This window comes from Centroberyx gerrardi, chromosome 13 (assembly GCF_048128805.1).
Source record: "Centroberyx gerrardi isolate f3 chromosome 13, fCenGer3.hap1.cur.20231027, whole genome shotgun sequence".
In the NCBI taxonomy this organism is placed as follows: domain Eukaryota; kingdom Metazoa; phylum Chordata; class Actinopteri; order Beryciformes; family Berycidae; genus Centroberyx; species Centroberyx gerrardi.
In genome coordinates, this window is record NC_136009.1 from 28105413 (window position 1) to 28133073 (window position 27661).

Below are 27661 nucleotides of genomic sequence, written 5' to 3' on the forward strand. Positions count from 1 at the left end.
TTTGAGTGAGCTCAATTTACATTTTCACAGAAAGCTGAACTTTCTCCAACTTCACACATTGGCAGCTCCAAGTAGCAGCAAGAGGTAACTGTTTGAAAAATTTGAACTTCAATACCCAGAAATCACCTGTGTGGTGACGTCAGCAAACCGGTCTGTGATGCGTTGTACCAAAGGAAAGCAAAGAGACGAGAGAGGAAAAGATCTGGTGAGTCCAGCTTTCTCTGGACGGAGACAGTTTGGATTTCACTCTTCAGTTCCGATTCTCCACTTCAAAAGTGGAGAAGATTTCCTGCCAGTGACCAAACTGACACCTGAATTTAATTTGGGCAAATGAATGAAACTACAGCGTCTCAGTTAGTGACAATGGGACGCTCTTCTCTGTTGCAGCTTGACTTTGTGATTTAAGCTGATAAGACGGCTGAATTTTTACAGAAACATCTTAAAACTTGTGGTAATGCTATAGCACATCCCAGTGTTGCAACTGTTGCTTGTGTTATATTTAATAACTAAATAATTTAATTTGCTATATTCTTGCTTGTATTCACTATTGTTGTAAATACTGTAGTATGTACATTACCTTTTTTTAATCTTTTATCTTAGTACCTCTTTCTTCTATTACTTTCTTGTACTTGAATTGTTTTATCTTATCTATTTTTCTTTGCTGTATCCTGTTACTATTTTGCTGCTCCAACAACCCAATGTCCCCATGGGGATTAATACAATTTCATGTTATCTCAGTTATTCAGCAAAAGGAGAGCGGTACTCATTCACTTTCCCCAACCCAGACTTTCCCGACCGCTCCAAGGATTCAAACCAGCGACCCTCCAGTCTCGACTTTACTCGCCACGTATTCAGTTCACATGTCTGAGTGTGACTGGAGCCTCAGTCTATCACCGACACAGCATTTCCCACAGAGAGAGAGACACACAGAAGGTCATCTTCGGTATCCGCTCTCTGCTAAATCGGGACAAAATATTATCATTTCCAAACGGTAAAAATAACTGGGGAGTTTTTGAAGTCGGGGGAAGAGAACGTCTTCCGTCTGTCTGAGAACACAATGGAGCGGCGGCGGATGTGAAAGTCCTCCAGCTTAAATCAAAGAGGAAGGATGTGAGGAAGGAAACCAGCGGACAGAGGATGGAGATAGGAAGAGAGAGAGTGTTCCTGTGTGTGTGTGTGTGCATTGTGTGTGTGTGTGTGTGTTGTGGCAGTGCTGAGATCCTCAGAGCTGCAGCCAATACTGCCCAGGGAACTTGAAACTCGATCAAAGTATCTGGCTTACTGAGGGGAGAGCGATTAAAGAGGTTAAGTCCACAACGGTTTCTTCAAATAGCCAATTAAACGGCTCGATGTAACTCCTGATTGACAAGCATGCTAGTCCCTCAGTCTCTTGTAGAGCGGCCGGTTAAGTATCAAGCAAAGCACTGATATCCTAACCATGCGTTCACACTGTGAGTAACGCCATCAACAAGTCACCGGAAGTCCATTCCTCTCCTACAGAGCTGAGCGACCAGGAAACTCAGCTCATGATTGGACGCTCAACAAGCTTGAACTTTTCACCGTCACTGGACGTCAGCAGCCAATCGGATTTGCATGCTTCCTTGTTTCCCTAATCTCGCAAAGCCATACTGGAGACATTTCTGGAGAAATTCAAGCAGAACAGTTGGTTAGAAAAGGGGTGGAGTCGCTGTTGGCTGTCCTCATGTTTCAAACCAATGAAACTGCGTGGGGGCGGAGCCTGGCGCTAGCCTACTGCTCACCTAGTTTTGCCGTGGCCTGTTGGGAAACACGCCATTATCCCGGTTTCGAAGCAAAGTCTTCAAGCTAAATGTTAAAGTCATAAGTCTAAGTTTTCATCCATTTTTATCGTTAGCGTTGCTACACTAACAAAGGACACTTGTTTCTACCTGGACAAACCAGAGGTGCCGTTTCTGGGGGCGTGTCTTGTGTTTTCAAACTCTGAGCCAATCAAATGGCTGCTTCTTCAAGGTCTCGTTATCCAACATTTTCTGACCAGAAGTTCTCCAGACCTCTGTGAGCTTGAAAAGGAGGTGTGGCTATGTGATTTGGTTTCATAGCTCCGCCTAGCAAGTGCAAAACGGACGAGAAGTTGATTCCAGCCGTTCAAAAAGCTTCCCGGTTCTCTACAACTTTTATTTGAAAGACAACAGGAGCGCCTTGTTAAACAAAGATCTTCCAAAGAGAGACTGTAAGTCACCGACCTGATGAGCACACACTGGTTCTGCAGCCTCTTCCACAGCGAGCGGTAGCACTCGTTGGCGACGGCGTAGATGTGCGGGGCGATTTCTCCCAGGTGGTGGCAGCTGTACCGCTCCACGGCCGGCCGGTCGTACAGGTCGGGGATGGACTGGTACGGGTTCACCGCCGCCAGGATGGAGCCGATGTACGTCTGCGGTGGAGAGGAGAAGATGACATGAAATATGTGCTTTATATATATATAAGTATGTGTAAAAACAATGTTGCAAAATAAAAAAAATCAATATTTATACAGTATGAAATAGTGGAAACATTGTGAAAAAATGATTAGTGTAATGCAAATATCATTAGTATTTAAATAGAACACATGATGTCCATGATATTCAAATTAACACATTTACAGATCACAATTATTCCGTACATATTGGTTATTATCAGCTGTCCCTTTGTACAAAAGCTACAGGACAGAGGTACCATAGATGAGGATAATGACAATGTGCAAAAACACATGTGCATTAGATGGAGATGGAGACAAAAGAGGAGAAAAAAGGTTCAGAGTTGTATCTGGAATCTGTATCTGCCTGATCTGGAAACAAAAGGACGATTACTGCATCTCCTCACAAGGTTCATCTGGTTCATTCTGTACAATGAAACCACTGACAGGCATGTTAAATAGAGCATGATCATAGTCAGCATCAATAATGAGAATTATAATGTGATATTTTGATTGATTCCTGTGAAGAAACTCAACGTCTTCCTTCTCATTACACCGTCCTGCTGCTCCAAAAGCCTGCTGCCTCCTTAGACATTATGTGTCTGATAATTTAAATAGCTTGACTTTAGCCTGTTATTTGTCTTCACTGGGTACTTGTCCTATTATGGGTGAAATGTTGCTATATTTTCCCTTCAGGACTTTCCCTTCGCGCTAACAGGCAGACGAGTTAAGAAGCGCTGATGCCAAAAACCTTTCAGAAACAGTGTGGCAAGTGCTGAGCGAAGACAAATTACAGACTACGGCGAAAAATGTCAAGGTAATGCTTTAAAAGATGAATAAATCATGAGGGTCTGACAGAAAAGATGTCTGCAAAATGAACAGGGAGGAAGCAAGAGACATAAAATACACTGCTATGGTAGAGAGAGGGAGATATAAAGATGTAAAAGTAGATGGTGCAATGTTTCCCCATTCTTAAAGAGCGATAGTGAATGAAATGATGTTGTAAATAGACTGATTTCAATATAGCCTATATATTTTGCATTACCAACAGTTGTAAAAACTTAAAAAAAAAAATATGATGATGACAAATCTAATAAGTCACTTCCACCAGCAGGACAAAACTATTCATCATTATTAGTCATTTAATAGCCAGTGATCAGAGCAAAGCATCTCTGCTGCCTGTCATTTCTCAGGTGGAAACAGACTTTTTCAGAAGGGCCAAAGGCTAGACATAATCCAATTTCTCGGACAAAAAGCACAGTCATAAAATCCTTATTAAGTTGCATGGATGGTGGACGACAGCAAACATAACAAGCAGCCTAGCATGTAATCTCAGCAAAACACAAAATCTCCTCCGCCAGGTTTACTGAGCTTGTCAGGAACGCTCAGCAGTACGACATTCATCGTGTTTGACCTTTTGCTTTTTTTTTTTTTTTTCTCTCTCTCTCTCTCCCCACAAAGCTTACTGATTTCTTCTTTCCAAACCAGCTTCATATTTCAAAGTTCAAAGCAAAACAAACCAAACTGCTGAAATAGAAGCTTGTGAAGCCAGAAGACGACTTGGCAGCGGCTTCGGTGCTGCGGCGGTGACTAATGGATAATAGGCGGCCTTGGAAAAAGGCAGCACATCAGCACGCATCTGTGAGAAAACAACTGTGTTTGGATGTTTCTATCGCTGGCTTCATGCGGTGAGCGTCTGCAAAGTCGTAAAGGTTAGGGGAAGCAGTCGTCGGGGTTCTCAGACTGCGCATGAAAACGATGATGCTGTCAAAAACGCTCATCGTCATCGTCGGTGATGAAAGTTTAAAGAGTTGCAAAGGTTAGGAAAGCGTTCACGCGGCTTTTTTTTTTTTTTACACTCGCTGAGGCTGTGCGTAAAAACACTGTCAAAACCGGTAAATGCTTAGCAGCGCAAGACTGTTTGGACGCAGTAAACAGGCTGGGAGAACTTTTCCATCCTGTCAAAAAAAAACACATCATTATAAGTGTTTCATTAACTGGCCTGTCTCCCTCAGAAGAAGGGCAGGCAGACCGACAGTTTGGAAACAACGACGGGGTTTCACTGTCGCTTCGGTGAGGGGGAAAAGCTTTGGAGATCCTGACACTTCTCATGGCAGAGGGGCTGCAATGTTCCTGCCATTTCACAAAGTCCAACATGCTTGTCCTGTGTGTCAAAAACGATCACCGTGAGTATGAGATTGACTGATCATTACCTCCAAGAGAACAGCACAGAAACAGCTTGTTCAGACACATAATTGAGGGAAAACATGCCCACAACTGTTTGCAGCTCCTCTACTGTTCATTGTTTCTTTCTAGCTGCGCTGCAAAGATGGAATTGATCCTAATTTTCACCTAAAACGGCAACTAGAAACTTAACCTTAACCCTTAACCTCACTGGAGTCTTTATGCATAACCTTAAGTTTAAATATAGACAAAAAAAACTGCATTTCTTGATCACAGCTTCTCAAAGATACAGTGTTTTTTTTGCCTGCACGACTCGGACAGAAAGTGGAAACCTCATTGCAGAGGCGCACAGTGTTCCCATAACCGCACATTAAGTCCTGAGTGACTTTCGCCCGGAGGAGGAGATGAAACGCATTAGGAAGAGAGAGGGAGCGGGACATTTCAGTCTGGCGAACGTCTTCGTCTTCCCCCCCGCAGCCACACGACTTCTCCTCCATCCTGTTCATCTCCACCAGCCCTCCCTTCTGTCTGAGCCGTAAAAACACAAGACAGCATCGCACAGCGAGCAGAGCTGTCGATCTGCCGAACATGGAGAGGAGAGAGAGAGGAACGATATCATCAGAATCAGAAACACAACGCAGGACTGTCTTGTTTAAGTCTTGCAGAGATTTATTTCATACCCTGTGAGACAGAACGGCTTTTGTATTATTGGTATTTACCTATTTTATTCCTGCTGCTTTTGCCTGTTTTAATAAAGCCAGATGTTTTCTTTGTCTATCTTATTAGGCTTTTGTTTATTATTGCTTTATTACCTGTACAGCCAGTTAGTAACTCTGTTTAGAAAAGTGCTCGACAAGTTTATTATATTAAAGCAGGGGCTTCAAAGTATTGGATTCTTGCTAAAACAAGCAGATAAATCAAAACCAGAGGAATCCTTTTCCTTATTCTAGCGAGGTTAATCAGACAGGTTCCCAAATACAGGTTTGCTTGGGTGAATAGGAGGGAAAAAGGCAAAAAACTGGCTCAGGACCATTCATAACATCCTGCGCCGTGCCCGGGGTGAAACCCTGTTCAGCGCTCTGAAGTGGAGAACTCAAATTACAGCCATAATGACGATAATTAGGTTAATGGGCATACCGATGTATAGGGGATGGAAAGAATACTAAAAATAATATATTAGACTCTCATGGTGAGGTTTGGCCTCAGCAGGTATTTTGTTGTGGTGCTCGAACCCGAACTGAATGGAACTACTGTAGAACCCCTTCGTTTTTAGAAATTAAGATTTCCTATTCCCTCACTGATGTTCACGTGTTTCAGAGAGCAACGGTCATGAAGCTCACTCAACTTTCAGTTCATGTAAGGAAAAGGAGAAACACCAAACTTGTGGTTGCAGCCACAGCCGCAATTTCAGTCGTTTTTTTTCTACAGAATTGAATGCATGCCAATTTGTGAGCACTTTTATCCAAAGCAGCTTACAATACTATGAGTGCATACATTTACATTAAGCATTCCCCCATTAGTAGGAGCAGCAATGGCAGTAGTAGTAGTTGTTCTAGCAGTAGCAGTAATAGTAGTAGAAGTAGTAATAGTAGTAGTAGAACCAATAGTAGTAATAGTAGTAGGACAGACTTTGTTTGTTGTGTGAGTTAGGTGAAATTGAGAATGAGGTTCATTTTTTGTTTTACTGTCCTGTCTACGAGGACGTAAGGGATGTACTTTTTAGTAAAATCTCCTCTATTTATGTTGATTTCTTTGGGCTGGATGATTATGAAACACTTGAGTTGTGCTTCAAGAAGGGAATCTTTTTTGTAGCAGATTTTATTTGCCAAGTTTGGGAGAGAAGGCAGAATATTTTGTTTAAGACCAAGCTGTATAATAATCTGTAATTTTGTAATGAAATGAAATGTAATGAAATGTGTGACCACTGCAACTGTAACTTTGGTGTCTTGTAAACCCATGAGGGTTGGGCACTTTGTGTGCATGACACGAAAATAAAAGAAAATCAATCAAATCAAAAATCAGTCAATCAATCAAGTAGTAACTGTAGTAGTAGCAGTAGTAACTGTAGTAGTAGCAGTAGTAACAGTAGTAGTAGTAGCAGCGGCAGTAGCACTAGTAATGGTAGTAGTAGTAATATTCCTTCATCTGATGACCACTGAATACTTGAGTTTTTTGTATTTTTTGTAATTTAAAATGGTCAAATTTAAAGACTGTGAATATCAGCACAAAATACTGACTTCAGTCGAACCCTACTGTCTATGTGTGTGTTCACATCCTGGTGGGAAAGTCCGACATACAGAACTTGGAAGTCGGAGCTTTGCTTTCACATGCTATTTTGTCAGAAAATAAAACTATACTATAAACTATAACTATAAACAAACATGGCCGTCCTGCATCTTAACAAGTTAATCTAAAAACTTCATTTGAGCAAGGGTTAACTATTATGTTTAATCTGGCCAACTACAAACTGTAATGAAGCTGCATGTGTATAGAAGTGTTGACTGACACAAAACGTGATTTCTCCACCATGTTGGGGAGGTTAAAGGTCATCACTGCGTCATAACTCAACAACTCAGGGATCAAAATTTTCTCTGACTTTCTGACTTCATCATCTAACTTTGAATGCCGTTCATGTAAAATTTCCAAGTAGGAAATTTGTTTTTCCGATGTATCCGACAGCACGAGAAAGCAGGGCGTGTCCCTGTGTATGTGTACAGAAGTCCATGTTTGTGTGTATCCTGGTCTGTGTGAGTGTGAAGGTGTGTGTCACTTTGTGTACATATTGCTGTATTCTCTGTGCATGTCTATATAAAGAGGAACACTGAAGAGACCTGATGATTTATTCAGCTTAAGCACACAGGCTTAATTAACCAACTGAGCAAACACATGCAGTGCGGGATGTATTGTGTGTGAGAGAGGATCTGAAGTGTGTTTGTACCAAAACTGTGGAGCTCAAACCTGAACACACATCTTGAAACCAAAAGTGCAATAAGACAAATGTATTTAAGAATACAGACATTTATACTTTCGCACTTTTATCATGAAAACATGCAGCAGTAACTCCTTTGCCATCAAACTGAAGTTACTGTGCTGTGCTGAGCTTCATTTTACGCGCTTAACCTTTATTTTTACCAGGTTATTGGCCACAATAACAGCCTGAATGACAAACATAAAAGTTACAGAAAAGCTAAATGAATTAACTACATTTATATTTCATAAAATGCACCCATTTAAACAATAAATACCAAAAGATTTACAAAATTGTATTTTCTTGTATTTTTAAATCAAAACCGCATTACTTTTCCTTCCTGGAAAACAGTGCATCTTTAACGATGACCTCATGTAAATAAAAAGTCCAATACATCACATTAAGGAGCATGCTCTCAAAATGCAGTTTCATTGTGACTTTAATAGGCAAATGTTAAAAATATAAAGTTCTCACTTCTACTTCTATTGCTGAGGAAACTGCCTAGCATTACCTTCCATTGGTGTGTGTGTGTGTGTGTGTGTGTGTGTTCCTCATTAAACTCCTCACACTAATGTCTCCTCTCCATTCAAACGGCCTACTGACTGACTGACCCACATTCAGCCTGGATGCAAACTCATTTGAATGGCAGTTGAGGTGACAGTATATTTACAAGACAAATATTGGCTCCCGTGCAAAGCAGCCTGCACTGCAACAGGAAGAAGAGAAGAAGAAGAGAGACGGAGGAGGGGAGCGTAGTAATGTAGTAATGTACATCATCATAAATCAGCAGTACACAGTGTGTGATGTGGCTGGGCCCGCTGCTGGGACAGAGGGGCGGAGTGTAAACAGCTCTCTGGTCAGGAGAAGGATTCAGTTTGAAGGCATAAAAGCAGAAAGTCTTTCTTCCGGCTGCGGTGTAAACAGTTTACAGTCGCACTGATCTCCTCGTCTGGCCGTGCGGCTCACCTGCATCGCTCAGTGGATCGTGTAAACGTCAAACAGATGCTCATGTAGCGTCATGTAATGCTTTTTTTTTTTTTTTTCAATTTTAACCTTTTTTTTTATTCAGCTGAACAGTGAAACCGGCTTCACAGTCACACACTTTCACACTGTGACTGCTGTAAGGGTTCATTTTGGATTTATGATTGTACATTAGTTTAGTTTAGTTTATTTGGAAATATTAAAAAACAAAAAAAGAGTAAGTAAGGTAAAAAAGCCCAGCATGAGCTTCTATCAAAACCTCACTAAAGTTCTACTAATTAAGTTACAATTATTGAAAGTTTATTTTAAGTAGTTACAAAAATGAAAATACAATTACTGAAGTAGTTACATAATAGTGATTAGTAAACTGGTACAACAAATATTACTAAATCATACAGAGCTCCGGGATGTTAGGTAAGCGATAAAATGTATAAGTGAGAGTATTAGCAACTGTCAGAAATCAAAACCGCTTTTATTTTTCTTTTAAATGCATTTAAGGAGGGAGATGAATTTGCTAAATAAGAAAATGTATTCCAAACTGTGACTCCTCTATATTAAATTGAAAATTGCCTTGTTGAGGTGCGGCACAGAGGGAGGTGAAGGTGTTTTGACTGTCTTGTGAATTAGGGAGTTGCTGCGGAAATAAAATCAGGAACACCCCGACAAGAGGCTGTTTATGCATTTGTCTTTTATAAATTTGTAAACCTGTCCTTCAGTGTTTAAAGCCGAATCTCCGCTGAACCCGCAGAGCCTGACCCGGCACCCTGAACACGCTTCCTAGAAAAACATTATCAGGGAAGCAAAGTCACGCTCGCTTCACTTTCCAAACAACAGCAGCCTGGAGGGGGAAGGTTCGCACGAGAGCCGGAGCGTCGCTATCGTCATGGGAACAAAAAATAAAAATAAAAAAAAAAAACGCTTAGGGGCAAAGTCATACCTCCCCTTAACTCGATGAATTACAACCATTTGGACTCGATTAGATCCCGTGTCGCCCCGTCCCGGTAACGGTTTCCACGGCCGCAGCCCGGCTGAGAGCTAATTGGCTGTGACTCTCATCAGAAGCCCCCCCTTATTGGCCGAGGTGACGAACCCCGACCCGGCCTCCCGCGGCTCGGATCTGATGTGAAACCACAGCGCTGACGGAAGAAACTTTACTTTTACATTTTTATATTATATTTTATATTATATTTTTATATTATTACATTTTTAGTAGGCGTTTCACTGACACTCTTCTCTATCTGCTGGGTGAGCAGGAAGTCTTCAGCATCTTCAGCAGGGCAGTTTGTCTGTTGATGGTCACATGCTCGTATTGTGGAGATCAAACCTGCGGCATTTTGTTTACATGACAGTTTATATGATGCAATGTTCCACCAATATGGATTTTGGAAGGCTGGTGCTGATCACTGATGATATTTTGTGTTGATAATCAGTAAACTTGACTATTTTCATGCCAGAAAATTTCACACTTAAAAAGTTTTCAGTGTTCACTTGGAATTTTATTCTTTTCAGGGTGGAAAAGCCTCTGGAACTGCATTTTTATTTAGCTTTAAATAAATTAAATAATTGATGCCTTTCGATATGAAATTGGGGAAAGGGGAGGAACAAAGAGAAGAAAATATAAATACTACTGATATTACCACTACTACCACTACTACTACTACTACTACTACTACTACTACTACCACCACTAATAATAATAATAATAGAAGGAAAAAAAGCAAAATATAATAACAGGGCTGCAAGATAAGTCGTTCAGACCATGAGACTCCACTGAAACCCAATAATAATGATAATAATACAGCATATTCATGCATACTTATGTGAAATCCAATCCAACATGTTGCATTAGAATTACTTCAGGTTAAAGTCTTCTTGTAGTGTATTACTGATCAATTCTACAATAAATACTGTAAGTAATCAATCAAACTGCATCGTATCCATCATATCAGAGGATGGATGACACCGACTGTTGAATATAGATGATGATTTTTTTCGAAAAAGCCAATAACGGGGCAATGTATGGGTCCAACCACAATATAAAACAGCCTACACTGACAGTAGATGTCCTGGACGGCTCTTTTCGATGCACGTGGCGAGGTTACGGTCCCGCTCTGTTGACAGAGAGGCGTCAGCGGCGCCCGGTGCTGTAACCGTAGAACAGGCGGGCAGTCGGACCCGGATAAATAATAAGAGCTCAAACGGCCGAGACAGAGCCAGATAAATGTACTGAGAGGGAAATGAAGTCCAGATGGGGGAGGGAAAAAAAAACGGAGAATCAGAAGCAGGCCTTCGCCAACCTGACTGACTGACGGCAGGAAATGTAAGCGAGCGGGGGGAGCGGAGGAACGTCCAGCCGCCACCGAGTCACCGGGACAAATTCCTCCGCATTTATTACACTCGGCGATTAAAGCGTTCCCGATCCCCAGCTGATGTTTTATATATCGCTGCTGACAGACGGAAACCCCACATCTGCGAAACTCAGGTCGTTCAGGAATGAAGAGGAGAAGGACGAGTTTCTCAATGATGCATGTGAATCTTTGAAATAATAAAACGGTGGTTTTGACTCATAAAACTCACTCAATACATAATTAAGCGTGGAAACTTTTCATTCGAGTAAGAAGAAAGATAAATATTAAAATTGAGTTAGGACAGCAGATTAAGGCTTTTCTCCACGGGTCTCAGGTCCTGATGTCCCTTAACATGTGTTGATATGTACTGTCTGTGAAACGCTTTAAAGGTGCTATGTGTAGACTTTTTTATTTCTCAGAATTAAGAGCACATTTCCCATGAACCCTGCTGCTTCCTGCTGCAAAGAGGATGTTGCTATGTTTGTTTTGAAGAGGCAGAAGAAAGATAAGAGCCAGAGACAGCCTTGATAACAGCCAATCTGCCTGCAGACCAGATAAAACTCTGCAGTTAGAGCAGTGACACTGGAATAAAGTTGTGTTTTACTTGCTAACAGTTCCTGTCTTGTGCCGTAAAGCAAGCAATGGTCTCGTTTGTTCACGGTGATTCTACTAATATCTCAAAATTAATGTGGTATTGATTTATTGATGATGATGAAACGCTGCACATACAGCAGCACCTTGAAGTTGTCAGCAACAGACAAATTCCTTTACGTTGTAGTTGGTGGTTAAAGTGACTCAGAGTGAGCAGAGGGACGTCCACAGCTCTGCAGGTTTGATTCCCACCTGAACTGTCTAGAACAGTGGTGCTCAACGTGGGGTCCGGGGACCACCAGGGGTCCTTGAGGGGGTTCCAGGGGGTCCCCAGAAAATTGATGAATTGTTAAACGTTTCTCTGTTATCTCTCTACCTACAATACAGACATTCATGGGATTCTGGACAAAATCAAATCTAACAATAAAAAAATTCTCAGATTTGGGTTCGAGAGACAAAATCTCATCAAATGGGGGTCTGTGGCCCTAATGTGGACTAAATTAGGGGTCCTTGATATGAAAAAGGTTGAGAATCACTGGTCTAGAAGACACTTGGTAGAGCAGAAAAACTCCAACACTGTAACAGTTTATATTTGTTTGTCATTTTGTTTGATTTTCTGCCGAAATAGCACTTGAACGCAACGCTTTTTAGAAGACGACTTGGAAGTCCCAGATGTCAGACGTTCCCATCAGCACTTGAATGCAGCATAATAGTCATGACTAAAAAACTATGATTGTCTAATAGTGGAAATCCCAGATCCAGATCATCACCCAAATGTAATCAACTGATCCTTCGGCCAAGAGTGATCTGTCCACCAGATTTCAGCCAAATCTGTTGGTTACTTTTTGTATATGATGGTATGTAAAGTCCTTTGAGACTCGACTGTAAAGGGTTATATAAATAAACAAGACTAGACTAGAGATATCTAGACTAGAGATACCAGACAGACAGACATGGGAGATAACTTTGTTGGCAGAAGTAAAAATGCATACACTCTAAATATTCCTTAACATCTTTGCCTCGTTCCACCGATTCAGTACTCCCCCCCCCCCTACATTTTACACACATTCCTTACAAAAACGACCTAAAATGATACCAGAAGCACGGCCTCCGTCTGTGGTCTGACAGGAAGTGACATAAGCCCCGAGCGCTGGTACACACACAACGGGAGGAAATGACATCAGAGGAGGTTTTGGCGGAGCGTGACGCTCCGCTGGCTGAGAGGCCGCTTCTGCACATCTGACAGCAATCAGGACCTGTGGACCAGCCAAGGCAGGAGGAGGAGCGCGCACGTGAAGACACACACACACACACACACACACACACACACACACACACACAATGGTGTACTAGGAAATTAAGTTTACTCTACTGTCCCATTCATTTTAAGTCACTCTGGATGACAGCATCAGCTAAATGCTCTTAAATGTAAATGTAACATACACACCACACACACACACACACACACACACACACACACACACACACTAAAACACACATGAGCGCGCACATTCTGTTTTTAATAAGGGCTAAACTGGGTTTGTGTTTCAGGCAGACCAAGAGAATGTGTGTGTGTGTGTGTGTGTGTGTGTGTGTGTGTGTGTGTTTCTCAGACCGTACTGTGTGTGTTTGTTTACGTACGAGGAGACAGATGAAGAGTTTCATTCCAAAACCAGATATCCTCCATGGGAATAAAGTGACATCTCCTCTAACTAAATTACAGATGAAAGTGAAACGTCTCATGGAACAGCAGTAAAGTTTCTGGCTGCCTCTACAAAACACTCACATCCAAATACTTCATCTGGATCATCTGGGATTTTGTTGAAATATTAAGACGTGAATTTGAAGCGACGTGGATATGTGACATTTTTGGGAAGGAAAGCTTTCATATTGACACTTGTATACAGCGTTGAAGGCATTTTTTTTTTAACCCTTTTTTTTAAATCCGGCGAAGCTTTGGTGGACGCTCTGTTTCAGCTTCACCCTGCTCCACTTTTTAGTCTAGGCCAGTGGTTCTCAACATGGGGCCCGGGGACCACCAGGGGTCCTTTAGTGAGTTCCAGGGGGTCCCCCAGCAACAAACTGATGAATCGTTAAACTTCAGCATTATTTCATTTACAAGAAGCTAACACAATTAGAGAATGTAGAAGAATGACTGTTTTGATCATAGTTTCTCTGTTATCTCTCTATACAACACAGACAGTCATGAAATTCTGGAAAATCGTATCTGACAATAAAACTGGGGGGTCCATGGCGCAAATGTGGACTAAATTAGGAGTCCTTGATATCAAACAGGTTAAGAATCACTGGTCTCGGCCTGTTTTAGTTGGGGTTTTGGGTCCGGGGTTTCGGACTGGCGACCCTCAGCCTCTCTCGCCTCCAGGCCTCTGCCGCCCACACCGGTTTTCACGGTCTAAGCGAGCTGAACGCTTGTGAGAGCGGAGCAGCAGCTGGCTCTCACATCTGTCAGCGGCTCGATCGCAGCAGACACGCCGACATGTTGAAATAAGCCGAGCGACGCCGCTCCCCGAGTCAGGAAGCCTCCAATCAAAACAGAGGCTTTCTCATCAGTCTGATTCAGAGTAAAGCTGCGTTCAGATCGGATTTTTTTGTCTTAACTGTTCTCATCCATGTTTGAAAACTGACTCCTATTACATTTGTGAGACAGTACATCATGGAAGCTGGTGAAAGTGAAATTGCACTAAATTTTAAGGAATATTTGCATTGGAAGTCGGATGAGGCTTCACCTCACTTCCATGTTGTTGCTGTCCTCCATCTTTTTCCATCGTGTGTGTGTGTGTGTGTGTGGAATATGTGTCACAATGAGGTTATTCATCATTATTGCCGACACTTTCTAGTAAATCCCCTTCACCTCGAAACCATTTATCAGTCTGAAGCCCTTGTTTGGTCAAATCCTCACCTGAACAACAGGCTCAAGATTCAAAACACATAAATCATGTTTATCACACGCATGTGCTGCTGGATTCTGCACGGTCAGCTCTAATCAGCCCTGCTTCACAGGATGATGCCGTGTCCGTCCAGTCGGACACAGCTTCGGTGTTAGTGTGTGAGTGCTTGTCAGGTGACTTGTGATTACAATCCTCACTTCTGACAATGAAGTGACCGAACAGATCTGGTCTGGAGTCTGTAACGAGGCTGGGAATGAAGACTTTCCAACATGATCTCATAAAAAGTTGTGAAATGAGCACAAACTCTGACACAGATTTACGTGCTGTGGACACAAATTATGTGAAAATGATGTTCCTCCACCACTAATTGGATTCTGTGACAAGAACATGAATTGGACACGACATTTTCAGCTAAAGGTTGGCTAACGGTTCAGTTTAAGAAAGTAAAACAACTTGGTTAAATTTTGGGAAAGACTTTGGTCGTTTAATAAGAAAAACTTGACTTGAAATTTGACTCACAATAGAAATTTCCTTCCTACAAGCTGGGAATTGAACTCCGGTCTCCGTCATTGAAGTCAAACTCATCGTCCATCCTCCACCCGACCACAACACCCTGCCTGTCACTGAGACTCTACTGCCTGGTTAGAGTCGTGTCTCCTTCATGGAACCTTCTCATGCTGGGAAAACTGAGTTTTAACACTTTATGAGACACCAACACGGAATCTGGTGTTAACAAGTCGAGTTCATTTCACATAGTTGTGTGAGATTGACTTTCAGTTCAAAACGCTACATTCAGTGGCCGGTTTACTGAGAACGCCAACATGATCAGAAAACAGATCACTCCTGCAGTTCTACGATTTTTACATAAAAACTTGCCTGGTGAAGCTTTAACTCATCCTCAATAATATTAGCAGCCTATTTGCTGGGCAAAGATCGTAAAATTGCTAATAATTAAGTGTTTATTTTCAAAATTGAGTTTTACCTTAATGTCAGCAATAGTTTTGGAAGAGTTAACTGTGTTTCTTTAATGGAAATCAAGACAAATTACCCAGTGAAGGAATTTCCTGCCATTGAGTGAAGCCATACAGCCATATTTATGGATGGACACACACACACACACACACACACACACACACACACACACCTAAAATCACATTCACTCATTCACACAGCCAAACGCATTCAAAAAGCTGCCTAAGTTACACACACACACCCACACACCTGACACAAATACAAAATCCCACTGGCACAGGCAAAGACTCGCTCGAACAGCTGCCTTGTTTCTACACACACACACACACACACACACACACACACACACTTACACACAAAGACAAATAAACTCGTTGCACCCGTTTCCTTGCTCTGAAAAAGGGAGAACGGGAGACAAAAAAATTCCTTGATGGAATAAAAAGTTCTTGATTTGAACGACCCCCTGCTGGGACGAGAGAGAGAGAGAGAGAGAGAGAGAGAGAGAGAGAGAGAGAGAGAGAGAGAGAGAGAGAGAGAGAGAGAGAGAGAGAGAGAGAGAGAGAGAGAGAGAGAGAGAGAGAGAGAGAGAGAGAAGGGAGAAGGGGTGCTTACATTGGAATGTCCAGAAAGCAAGAGACAGTCTTTCCGTGTGTGTGTTGTGTGTGTGTGTGTGTGTGTGTGTGTGTGTAGAGAGAGGGGGGGGGGGGGTCAGGGAAAGTAGGAGATTGAGAGAAGGGGGGGCAGACAAAACAGACAAAAAAAATATAAAGTGCATGATAGAAATAGGTAGAGAGAGAGAATGTGTGTGTGTGTGTGTGTGTGTGTGTGTGTGTGTGTGTGTGATTGTGTGTGTATAAGAGAGAGACAGAGAGTACAGTAGGGAGGTTGAGAAAAAGTGGGACATATCTAGAGCAAGAGTCAAAAAAGATGGAGATTGTGTGAGTGAGAGAATGTGTGTGTGTGTGTGTGTGTGTGTGTGTGTGTGTGTGTGTGTGTGTGTGTGCTCTTCCACTGGAATCTGCAGAGGAGACGAGTGAGGCCACCAGTCGACAGCACAGCTGGTTACAATCAAAGAGCCCAGAGCTGAAGACTGACACACACACACACACACACACACACACACACAGCTAAATTCCCTGTTCAAGTCTGTGATGCTAATGCTTAAGCTAATTAGCGCTGAGGCTAGCTCCTCGATTTAGTGGAAAGTCGAGTTCTGAGGTTCACACAAGACAGACATTCAATTAAAAACTTATTTTATAGACTTTCTCTAATGTAATGTGTCTTATCCTGTGCCTTTTTTAAATATTTTGTTGTATTTGAGATACCACAAAACATAAAAAACAACCCCTTCTACTTCTCTTTTTAGCTGTAAAAGCTGCAAAAGAATCTCCATCTTAACAAGTTATTTAGTCTCTTATTGAGTCCTAAAATCATAATTTTCTTAAAACAAGTGAAAAAAATCTGCCAGTGGAGTTTGATAATTTCACTTGTTTCCGATGCAAATCAACTTTTGTGGAATCAAGAGTCATTTTCTTGACATCAGTGCAGTGATCTGACTTATTCTGACTGGTTTCAACATGCTGACACTAATTTCTAGAAGATTCCAGAAACAAGTGAAGCTGCAGTGGAAACAAGTGGAGTTATCTCTCCTCCCTGCAGAATGTTTCTCTGCATTGCAGTGCGGTGGCTGCAAGACAGATGATTTTCAGAACTACCTCACTAATTCTCATTAATTAATTTTCTCAGAAGGCAGCAGGAGTGCCGCCAGGAATTTCGGGGCCTCCTGACAAGTTATGACAGCGGGCCCCTCGCTCCCATGCATCTGACTCAGTACATTAGCCTATCACCTCCGCTCTCTGAGGCCCCACAAAGTATCGCCCCCCCGCAGTAAAGGGCTGTGACTTCTTCCTAACAAACAGGAGATAAAGACACTCTGCCCCGAGTATCACTGCGTTAAAGTAATAATATACAACTTCTCCATGGGAATAAATGTCTGTTTTGCTCCTTTCTATCATCGATTGCTCTAACACACGACACAACCTACAGTCAGTTCATCAAAGCTTTTCCATTTGCTGCTCTCAACACCCATGTTCCTCTGTCCCGGGAAAAATCCTCTTTACGTTTATGGAAACAACAACAGCAGCTTGTTTGGTTGAACCTTATAGACTGTCATGTAAACAAAATGTCACAGGTTCGATCCCTGGAAAGTGTGTCCATCCACAGCCAAACGGTCCTGTCAAAGCATCTTTGATCAAGACGCTGAACTCTTCCCCACTCACTTATTACAAGTTGCTCTGGATAAGAACGTCAGATAAAATGACAAAAAAAAAACTCATTAATCCTCATGGCTTAAAGGGCATTGACTTCTTTCCTAGAAAACAAAAGACACACATGGGCGCCGAGGCCGCAGGAAGGTTCTGGAAGGTCTCCGGTGGACACGGCAGTAAACCGTCATGTGCAGCAGAAGTCGGGACAGATATCTGACTGGAATGTAGCTGCCGGTCTGCTGATGAGCGCCCATTTTTCACCACGGACGGGTAAGAATGCACGGCGGCCTCTCTGGAGCGGCTAACAGGCACAGCGACAAAGTCCAGACTCCGGAAGCATCCGCCGGCCCACGTGTGATTACTGTACATGACATTAAATCACTGATTTATATAGTGACGCTGTTTCAGGCCTCACTGGGTATCGTGTTAGAGAGAGGAGCTTAGTTCCTCTAATGTCTTAGACATGTGGTCAGATCCCAGTAAACACAGATACAACTGAACCCAAAACCCAACCAAGATAATACATCTTTTATGTTGCAGCACTTTGTAACTTTGCTGTAAAGATATAGGTATTATTATTATTAGTTGTACTACTAGTAGGACTAATAGCAGCACTATAAGTAGTAGTAGAAGTAGTAGTATTAGTATTAATATTAGTGTTAGTAGTAGTAGTAGTAGCAGTAGCAGTAGCAGTAGCCTAGTACTAGTAGTAGTAGCAGTAGTAGTAGTAGCAGTAGTACGAGTAGTAGTAGTAGTAGGCCTAGTAGTAGTAGTAGTAGTAGTAGTAATAGTAGTAGTAGCAGTAGTAGTAGTAGCAGTAGTAGTAGCAGCAGCAGTAGTAGTAGTAGTACGAGTAGCAGTAGTAGTAGTAGTAGTAGTAGTAGTAATAGTAGTAGTAGCAGTAGTAGTAGTAGTAGTAGTAGTAGTAGTAGTAGCAGTAGTAGTATTAGTAGTAGAAGCAGTAGTAGTAGTAGTAGTAGTAGCAGCAGTAGCAGTATTAGCAGTAGTAATAACAGTGGAATTAGTAGTAGTAGTAGTAGTAGTACTTGTAGAAGTAGGATATGGCTGTGTTGTTGGTTCATTATAAAGTATATGATATATTGCATGTTAATACATCACATTGTGCTGTAGTTAGAAAGTGGAAGGTTATGAATTCCATACTCTGTCCTGCTTTACACAGAGAGCTAATTAGCAAACAAAGGAGCTTTGTTGTTTCTGACCCCAGTTAGACCAAAGCGACCTATGGAATTCTACTGTATGGTGGAGAAAACAAAGAAAATATGTAGGACAAATAGTTTACTAGTCTTGTTTTCTACCTAAACTAATTATCAAACCTGACCCAGCGTTTTCTCCAGCAAAACAAGCCGGCGACAAAGAGAGCCTTGTGGTGCTTTCTGCGCGCATTAGCCGCGGTAACCTTTGACAAATGCCATCTCGTTACTTTAATCACATCTGAATGCTCCCGTATGGTCGAAATTATCCAATCAATTCATCACCGCCGCGCCATCTCCTCCCTGACGTTTTTTTGGGCTGAAAGTTGCAAAGAGGGAAAATTAGAGGAGAGGTTTTGGTGAAATGGGTCCTGGTAAACCGAAGGCAGGGAGGGCTGTGAACACGCTGCTGAGGCCGAGGCAGACGACGAGGCTTTGAAACGCCTGCGATCAAACTTGAAACTGGGTCAAATGCTATTTGCAAGTAATTCATAAGTGTTTGTTTTAACGTTCTTGGAGCACTAGATGGGTGGAGTTTACCACATCGGGACAATTCAGACGTGTCAGGTTAGTTGTAAAATAAAGTATACTAAATTGACTTTCAAATGATTTAAACTCTCTGAGATTCATTGTGTTGTCCCTGGTGCTCAGAGCAGGTTGTTTATTTTATTTAATTTATTGCACAAAAAAAGTGCAAAAACTAATGACAGTTTTCTGTTGCGCACTTTTTGAGTTCTTCCACTTTTTTGTGACTTTTGCAACATATGTAAATAAATGTTCCTGTCCCAGAGCAGCAAGTCACAGCAACAACAACAACAATGGAGGAAAGCAGGAAGAAAAGAAAGAAGAGCGAAACACGGTAAACGTCAGCGTCAGATCGGCTGTGGAGGCTTTGCGCTGCCGGTTCCCTCAGCCTCAGGACAGATGACATCATCAAGGTGACTGACAGGTGTTGGGGGTGGGAACTTGACCGACTGAAGGGGAGGAGGGCGGGGCTAACAGTACACTTCCTGCCTCAAGATGAAAAGTTGCAGATTGGAGCTTTAAGTCATTTAGCTTAGACTCTTAACCAGAACAACCTCCAATGAGTGCAACAGAGGAATAAGTTTCAATTTTGATTTCACCAACATTACAAGCAACCAATGGAGCATAGGTCAAGGGTCAAAGGTCAAGGGTCAGAGGTCACAGCCACAATAGATGGAGAGAATATTCCTGTGTCCCTAGAATGATCACATTTTACAGAGAAGTAAGAAAGAAAACCAGGAAGAAAATGTCGAAAGGCTTTTTTCCACTACACTTTCTCTGTGTCTATGAGTATTTTTAGATACACTGCCCATGTGGTTTTGCTCCAAAGCTAACATGCTCTTAACTGTTCTGTCTCACAAGTTGGACAACATGGCTGCTATCAAAGCCTCGCCAAGACCCATTAGCACCCGCCAAACTCCCAGTGAGGCCGCCGCTGGAATACCAGCCTTTAAAACGGGCATCAAACCAAACAAACCCAAGCTCTCATCATTCTCCCTCTCACTTGGCAATCTGTTGCTCTTGGCTGCCAAGCAAGAAGCCAGTTCAGCACTGTCCAGGTTAAAACGCCTGATTTCAAAGTGGGGGTTTTATGAGAATAAAATGTCCAAGAAGGGATCAGCCATTAAGACCGAAGATCTTGCTACTTGTTTGGCTCTCATCACCTGTGCTTCTCATCGCCTAGTCAACATTGTTGTCGTGGAAACGTCAGAGAGCCAAACATCCTGTACTCAAGCAATACTTTTAACTAAAAAAAAACTTGGGGGAAAGACTGTGGGTCCATGCAAATAAGTACAATTTTGATTTGGCTTCTCAAGCAAGAATAGACTTTCTTTTGGAAGACAAAGCCAAATTTGTCTGAAACTGTTCCAGAAACTTGTTAGTTGGAATTATATTTTCTGACAGTCATAGCACTCAGTGCACTGTGCAGTATTTAACATTTTACTGTAGTAGTAGTACTGTGTGTACCACTGTGTAACAATACTTGATTTACCCTCAAACCACTGGGAACACTGGATAATTCAACCACCTGCATAAACTCTGTAAATGCAATTAAATGTAATTAAAAGGAGTAAAGTAATACATTTGTTTAAAAAATGTGACACCTGCACTCACAAAATGACTGTTGAGAGCAAAACTCAATGTACATTATTCATAAACTTTATAGATTTTCTTTAAAAATAGTTAGATTTTAAGTGATATAATTAGTTTATTTGAAATACTGGGCAATGATGTACAGGAAATGTTAAGAAATAAATTGTGTTTTGGAATAAAAACCCTTCAATTGTAACACTGAAAAATAGACTATAACTCTTCATTTTGAAGCAGTATTCTCAGCACAGGCTAAAATAAAATGTTATATCCCATGTGGCACAGGAAATCAAAGAATAGCAGCATCTAAAATGACAGTTTGCATAGTTCATGACTCAACCACAATGAACGCTGGAAATAGAGACCTGATGCAACAGAATGAGATGTGCCTTTTACTTGGTAAGACAATCCATTGGCGGTTGCAATGGTAAAGAAAGTATTTATCCCTCTTGGGACGACGAATGGAGCCAAATAAAAGCAGATTCTTGAGGAGTCCCAGGGTTAGGGTTAGGGTTAGGGTTCATTCCCAGCTTCAGAGTGCCAGAGACCTCAGACTGGAGCGACACACTGATGTTCCAGCAGGTCAGTGACCTTAAGCGCACAGCCAAATCAAAAGTGGCTGTGCAACAAGAATGTGAAAGTCCCTGAGTGGTCCAGCCAAAGCCCAGACTTGAACCTCATTGAAAATGTGTGGAATGACTTGAAGATAGCCGTTCAAATCTGCAAGGATGGATATGGGATGGGTAAAATCCCAAAATCCAGATGTGTCAAGCTGATACAGATGTATCTAAGGACAACCAGAAGCTGGAATCGCTGCTAAAGGTGCCTCTAAAAAGTATTGTCTTAGGGAGTTGAATATGTATTTAAATGAGATCTTTCTGTATTCCATTTTCATTCATTTTTTATTTTTTTTATTTTGCCATTATGTGGTATTCTGCGTGTATTGTGATGAAAAAATCTCAACTGAATCCATTTTGAACTCCCCATCAACAACCCCACAATACGTGGAAAAAAATCCAGGAGGTTGATACTTTCTGAAGCCACTGAAGCATGAATCCACACATGAGTAACTTTTGCTGTGTCCAGACACGTGCTTCCAAAACTTCACTTTTAAAATCACACAGTTGAGCACACCACTCAATCAATTTCATACTTGTGTTAACTAGTGAACCTTGTGAAATCGTTCCCTAAAATCCAACTCAGCTTTAACTATGCGTATCTTTGGAGATATCAGAGACAGAAAGCCAAACCTTGTCTGACAGGATATCCACAGGGAACATCACTGTAATCACCGCATACCACTAGTCTCTGACAAGTCGGCACAAAAACTCTCATATTCATGTTAAAACAGTTGGAGGGGAGGTCTGACTGTACAGTTCTGCCTGTTCAGATCATTCCAGAAGAACGTGACCTTCTTCATGTCCCTCGTTCCCAGTATCGTCTCATGGTGGAGGCTCCCTGTCCGGCCTATCCGTCTCCCGCCTCTTATCTGCCTGCGTCTAGACGCTTGTCTCGGGTGTTATGTAATGATCGAGTAACTTCAGCCGTTCATGGGAGATGCCAGCCTCCAGATCTCGCATCTCAAAAGAAGGCGATGTACCTTGATAAAGGGAGAGATTGATGGTGGCGGTCTGAATGAACGCTGATGCCATGGACTGAAAGGAGTTTGTTTTGGGACGAGGTTGTGTGGGTGGTGCTGCAGGATGGTGTGTGTGGTCTTCACAAGGTCTTCACATGGACAGAGGTTCTCTAAGGTGTTTATGATTTTTTTCCCCCTCAAATATCACTCAGATCTGATGTTTTCTAATCAGTGTGAACATTAAAAGGCTCCATGGAGTCACATTTCTTTCAGTTCTGATCTGGACCACATGGATATGTCCTACCAAGTTGGATCCTGAGGCATGCAACCTTCACGCGACTTGCATTTAAACGCTCAAACTGGAATTTGTCAGTGTTTCCATGACAATAAATAAAGCTTACATCATTCACCTGAGACAACTGTTTTAATTTTGGCACCATGGCAGAGACAGCAATGGAAAGAAAGGCTAATGTCTGAATTGATTATTTGGGGAAACGCCTCAATTCAGTCAAAACTCAAAAGCTCATAACGTAACTGAAATGTGTTGAAAAGCAGAAGTGTAGGTACAAAAACAGATGTAACGTCTTCTGTTATCGTTACTCTGCACACTGTGTCTTTTTGACATCGCTGTCAGCTCATATTGGTATCAGATATGGGTTCATCCAAAAAAAAAACTGATTTTGAATTCGAGCATGAAGGCGCACGGTGTGAACGTATCCAAACACGACACTCGTCAAGCTGATGCCATACACACAAGAGGCTGGAGGCTGTGCAAAAGGCTCATAAACTCGTACATGCTGTAAAAATAACCAGCTTCCTCAACAATGAATGAACTATGTCTTCAGTCATAACGTGTTTCTGCTGTACAACATGCTGATGAAGCCTTGTGATGAAGGCTGTATCGCTGAAATCTGTTCATTGCAGCTGCTGAATAAATACACAGTCCGTTCATTTTTCAGGAGCCCAGGCACTTTTTCCTAGTTTATGTCAAGATTGTGAACAAACATTTTACCAACATGATGTAATACTTCAAAATCTGAGTTATAGACTGCAACTGATTCATGTTTACTGCACAAAGTCACAGCTCTAGTCGTGAGAAAGCCTCGCGCCGTTCTGTTTTCTTAGACAACTGACCTTTAAAATTCATCAGTCGTCTGTGTAGGAGAAGCTTGTTTGCACAGAGATGGGGGCTGTAAGGAAAACATGGTGCACAGACCATTTCTCAGTGGCCTCTCAGCTGATAATAAGTCAAATGAGAAGGTGATGCGAGTGGCAGAGTCCCTGTTGCTTTTATGAGTTTCACCTTTTTTTACAATGCTTTGCGAGATTTCCAGAACTCCTACGTTCCCGAAACGAATGATATATGCAGAGAATAATGCGCTTACTGTTGTGGAAAACCCTCATAACTCCAGCTTTGACGGTTTGTCATGTTTTTACTTGAACTGAAGGTTTACGTGGTCGTTTACAGGCAGAGCAAGTTCCACGACCCCTCGGCCCGTGAAACCCATTCAACACTCGGGACAGCATTTCAAAAATGCATTGGTCGTCAATCTGAAAATATGGCTGTTTTTCTAAACCCCCGACAAGCTGACTGTCTTGAGATACGAGACAGCAGGGTTGTGTGTTTAAAGGTCTTGTGTTTGTCAAAGATGAACTAAACAGGCGCCACATGAAGCAACCGCATGCTGATGAGTTTCCTCTCTTAAGACCAGGCCACACTGCAAGACTGTTCAAATCCTGTCATTCAGAAACGTTTTCCCTTTCATTCAACAGTTTCACTATAAATACAAATGAGGTGTCCTGTCATTTCTTGCTCCGTGGCACGGAAGCTACAGTTTACATTTACATTACAAATATTGAAGTGACGTTATTAGAAGGATAACATTGTTAAAGAATCTTATATGAGACTTCTTTCTCTTAATTTGTAATTGCATACATATGTGGATTGATCCAGATACACTGCCATTTCGTGTAAGATTTATTCCTCCAATAAAATTGTCTAATAACTTAACAAGAGCGGAGAAAGTTGAGGAAGAAGTTGGGAATCTCTACTGATATAAACTGGGTGAGCGACTTCTCTTCCGGTTCATTCTGTTTTTCTTTCCCCTTGAGCTCCCATTGGCTGTGGCCAGGATCACAGTCAGTCTTGGTGAGTCTTGGACCGCTTCAGCCAGACTGGACCGACCAAATCGAACACGTTGGAGAAAAGCCCGTCAGAGTCGGCAGTCGTGAACCCGTTCACACTACAGGATAATCTGACCGACTGTTGGACCCCCAAGTGCCTCAACCCGACTCACCCAGTCGGGCTTACAATGGGCATTCAAATCGTCTAGTGGGACCTAGCCTTTGTGTGGACTTGTGTGAGGACTTACATAGATGTTCCTCTGCCGGTAGCGCAGGAACAGGTTGTGCATGATGGCCCCGTCGTGGAGGTCCTCCAAGGTCGCCATGTCCTCCACCCCTCTGATGCTGCTGTGGTGCATCGGCTGCACCTTCTGTCTGGTCAGGGCATTCTGCTTATAGGTGTACACCTGAGAGAGAGAGGGGGGGGGGAGAGAAGTTAGAAAAAAGTCTCTTCTTTGAAGGTGAAGAACTAGAGCAATTTCCTGAAGTATCGTTTTCATAAGGTTTGGTTAGATTCATCTTTCTCATGAGGCTTTAGCCTGGTTGTCGGTCATTTGTTCACCAGTTGCACAACAGAAGCGTCCCGCAGACCGCCGGTTCAGTTCAGCAAGTTTCAGATCATCATTTTTAGATTCAGCGTTCTTGCAGAGTTATGACCGAGCGAGCCTGTCCAAAATAGACACAGGCAAGACCGCGAGACCACAGCGCCTGTTTATAGGCTTATCACAAAGAGCTGGATCTCCAGTAGCCTTCAGATACTCAAAGATTTTGCATAGCATATCACCACATTCCACAAACAACTCCAATTTACTAAACTACCAGGATCGATTTATCTTTGGTAACCTAGTTGCCACTTCTATCAAGAGTAAATTACAATGAGTGCAAGAAGAATAAGCTCAAATTCCTAGATCACATAACCAAGATTACAAGAAACCAATAGTAAGTAGCACACATTCCTGTGTCCCTATAATGAGGATGTATGATAGAAAACAGCTAGGGGAAGAAATAGGAGCCAGACAGAAAATATAGAAAAGTTTCATTTTTCTAAAAAGACTGGAGCGTGACTCCTCCATGCATTTTCTGCACATGCTGTAAACCCACATACCGAATGTTAAAAAATGTTAGGACCACCTGACTGAAAATCTGACTGAGGCACTTACATGCGCCCAGTAAATAAAAAAAATTGCAGAAATTTAGGTGTGTTAACCAGATTATGCTTAATGTGATTATGACTTTACTCAAATTAGGATAATTAGAAGAAGGTGTTTAAACGACAATTTAAATAGATGGAGTATTGTTTAATCGGGTTAAGATCGAATCTTGTTGTTTCATGCATTTCTCTTCCAGAACGCTGGCTATTTTTCCAGTTTCTGCAAGTTTTGGAGCCTTTTGCATGTCACTCTTTGGTGTTTGAGTTGAGCGCCTCCAGCCTGTATTTATACTGTCAACTCCAACTGTGAGACACATTTTGTCATATGATTTACTGCTCCTGACAGGCAGGAACGGTGAAGTCAGGTATCTGATCCGCTGACGGTAACACAGCCTCGCACCGGTGACTGCTCAAACATTTTAACCTGTAAGATTTACAGCGGTGAAAGTCCTAACCGACAGCTTACATCTCACGTTACCGGAGGGCAGTAAAGTGTGAAAGGAAAGCCTAAGGTGAGAGAGAGACCCGTCCCGTAACCGAAAGGTCACACATTCGATCCCTGCGTCAGTCAGTGTGTGTCCATCAGCAGCCATGTGTGTCCTGCTGAAGTGTCCTCGAGCCAGATGCTGAATCCCTACCTGCTCACTTATTGGAATTCGGGATAAGAGGGTCAGCTAAATGTTAAAGTATTTAAGTGGGTCAAAATGCATAGTGGTGAAACTCTGGGATTTAAATTAACACCAGCTGAGAGCCAAATGCAGATGAATTATGGCTGGTAACTTTGGCAGGAGACCAACAGCAATTTGGATGTCCTCTTCTACTTGAAATATCTAGTTTGTGAAAGTTGTTGGTGCATTTTAGAACGTACCAGTCACTATATCCTGTGGACAAAAACTTTAGTTGAAAATCCTCCCAGCTCGTATGTCACGTTGCCTTCCAGAGAGCTGACATATGGCAGATAGCTGGGATAACTCTTAAATCTGACCCTGGGCGGGAAAATAACACTGATATGTCCCGGGCTGGATGGGGAATTCAGTAGAAAGCTGCTTATCAGCCGGGCTAAACAGCCTGTCAGAGACAACACTCCCTGTGCAGCATTTGGCCTACAGGGACGAGTCAAAACTGGTGGTGACTGTTTCAGCTGTACCCACTTTCCCACAACCGGCCTTATCTACTTCTACTTAAGTTTGGGATTTCCTACGTTTCCCAGAACGACCCACGCCTCTTACTCAAATCTAGAAAAAAACCTAGAAAAAAGCAATAACTAGAAAGAAGCCCTCGCTCTTTGATTCTGAGGGACTGACACCAAAACCTGATGTTTACCACTGATGTTTTATATCCTGAAACATTTTCTGATATCAAACTCCATTGTAGCTGCTGGAAATATCTGGAGGTGACGTCCCCTACGATTGGCCAGTTATCCATGGGAAAAAGAATAATACACCAAACAATAAAATAGACAAAAGATGCAAGGCACATCACCAATAGCCGTTTTAAACAATGTTTTAGAGTGGATTTTCCCTTTAAGGTTGAGTGGTTTTGAGCCACTGGAAGGGCTAAGGTCACTGATTATCAGAAATGATAGCTTCAGTCAAAACATTTTAGACTAGTCTCAACTTTTCCCCTGGTATCAGTGCAGTAATGACTTACTGAGAGCTCCAGCACTCTGAAAAGCGTAGATGTAGAGGAAATAACTTCCAGATTAGAGTGTTATAAAACAAAGTATTTGGACGTCTAGATGAATTAGGGTCAAACAGTTAATGGTGCAGTGATCAATTTCCTCCTCTTTATGATCTAGTTTAGATTACAGACACATGAAGTCAAATCATTT

The 27661-nt window shown here is 42.1% G+C and overlaps 1 protein-coding gene across 1 annotated transcript in view; it reads right to left on the bottom strand.

Moving 5' to 3' along the window:
- myo10 (myosin X) overlaps positions 1-27661 on the bottom strand; it is a 157940-nt gene that overhangs the window by 80929 nt on the left and 49350 nt on the right. The window contains exons 3-4 of the mRNA XM_071897130.2: positions 24929-25087; positions 2223-2410 (exon numbers count right to left, since the gene is read on the bottom strand). Coding sequence (XP_071753231.2) covers positions 2223-2410; positions 24929-25087 — 347 coding nt within the window. The remainder of the gene's footprint in view (positions 1-2222; positions 2411-24928; positions 25088-27661) is intronic.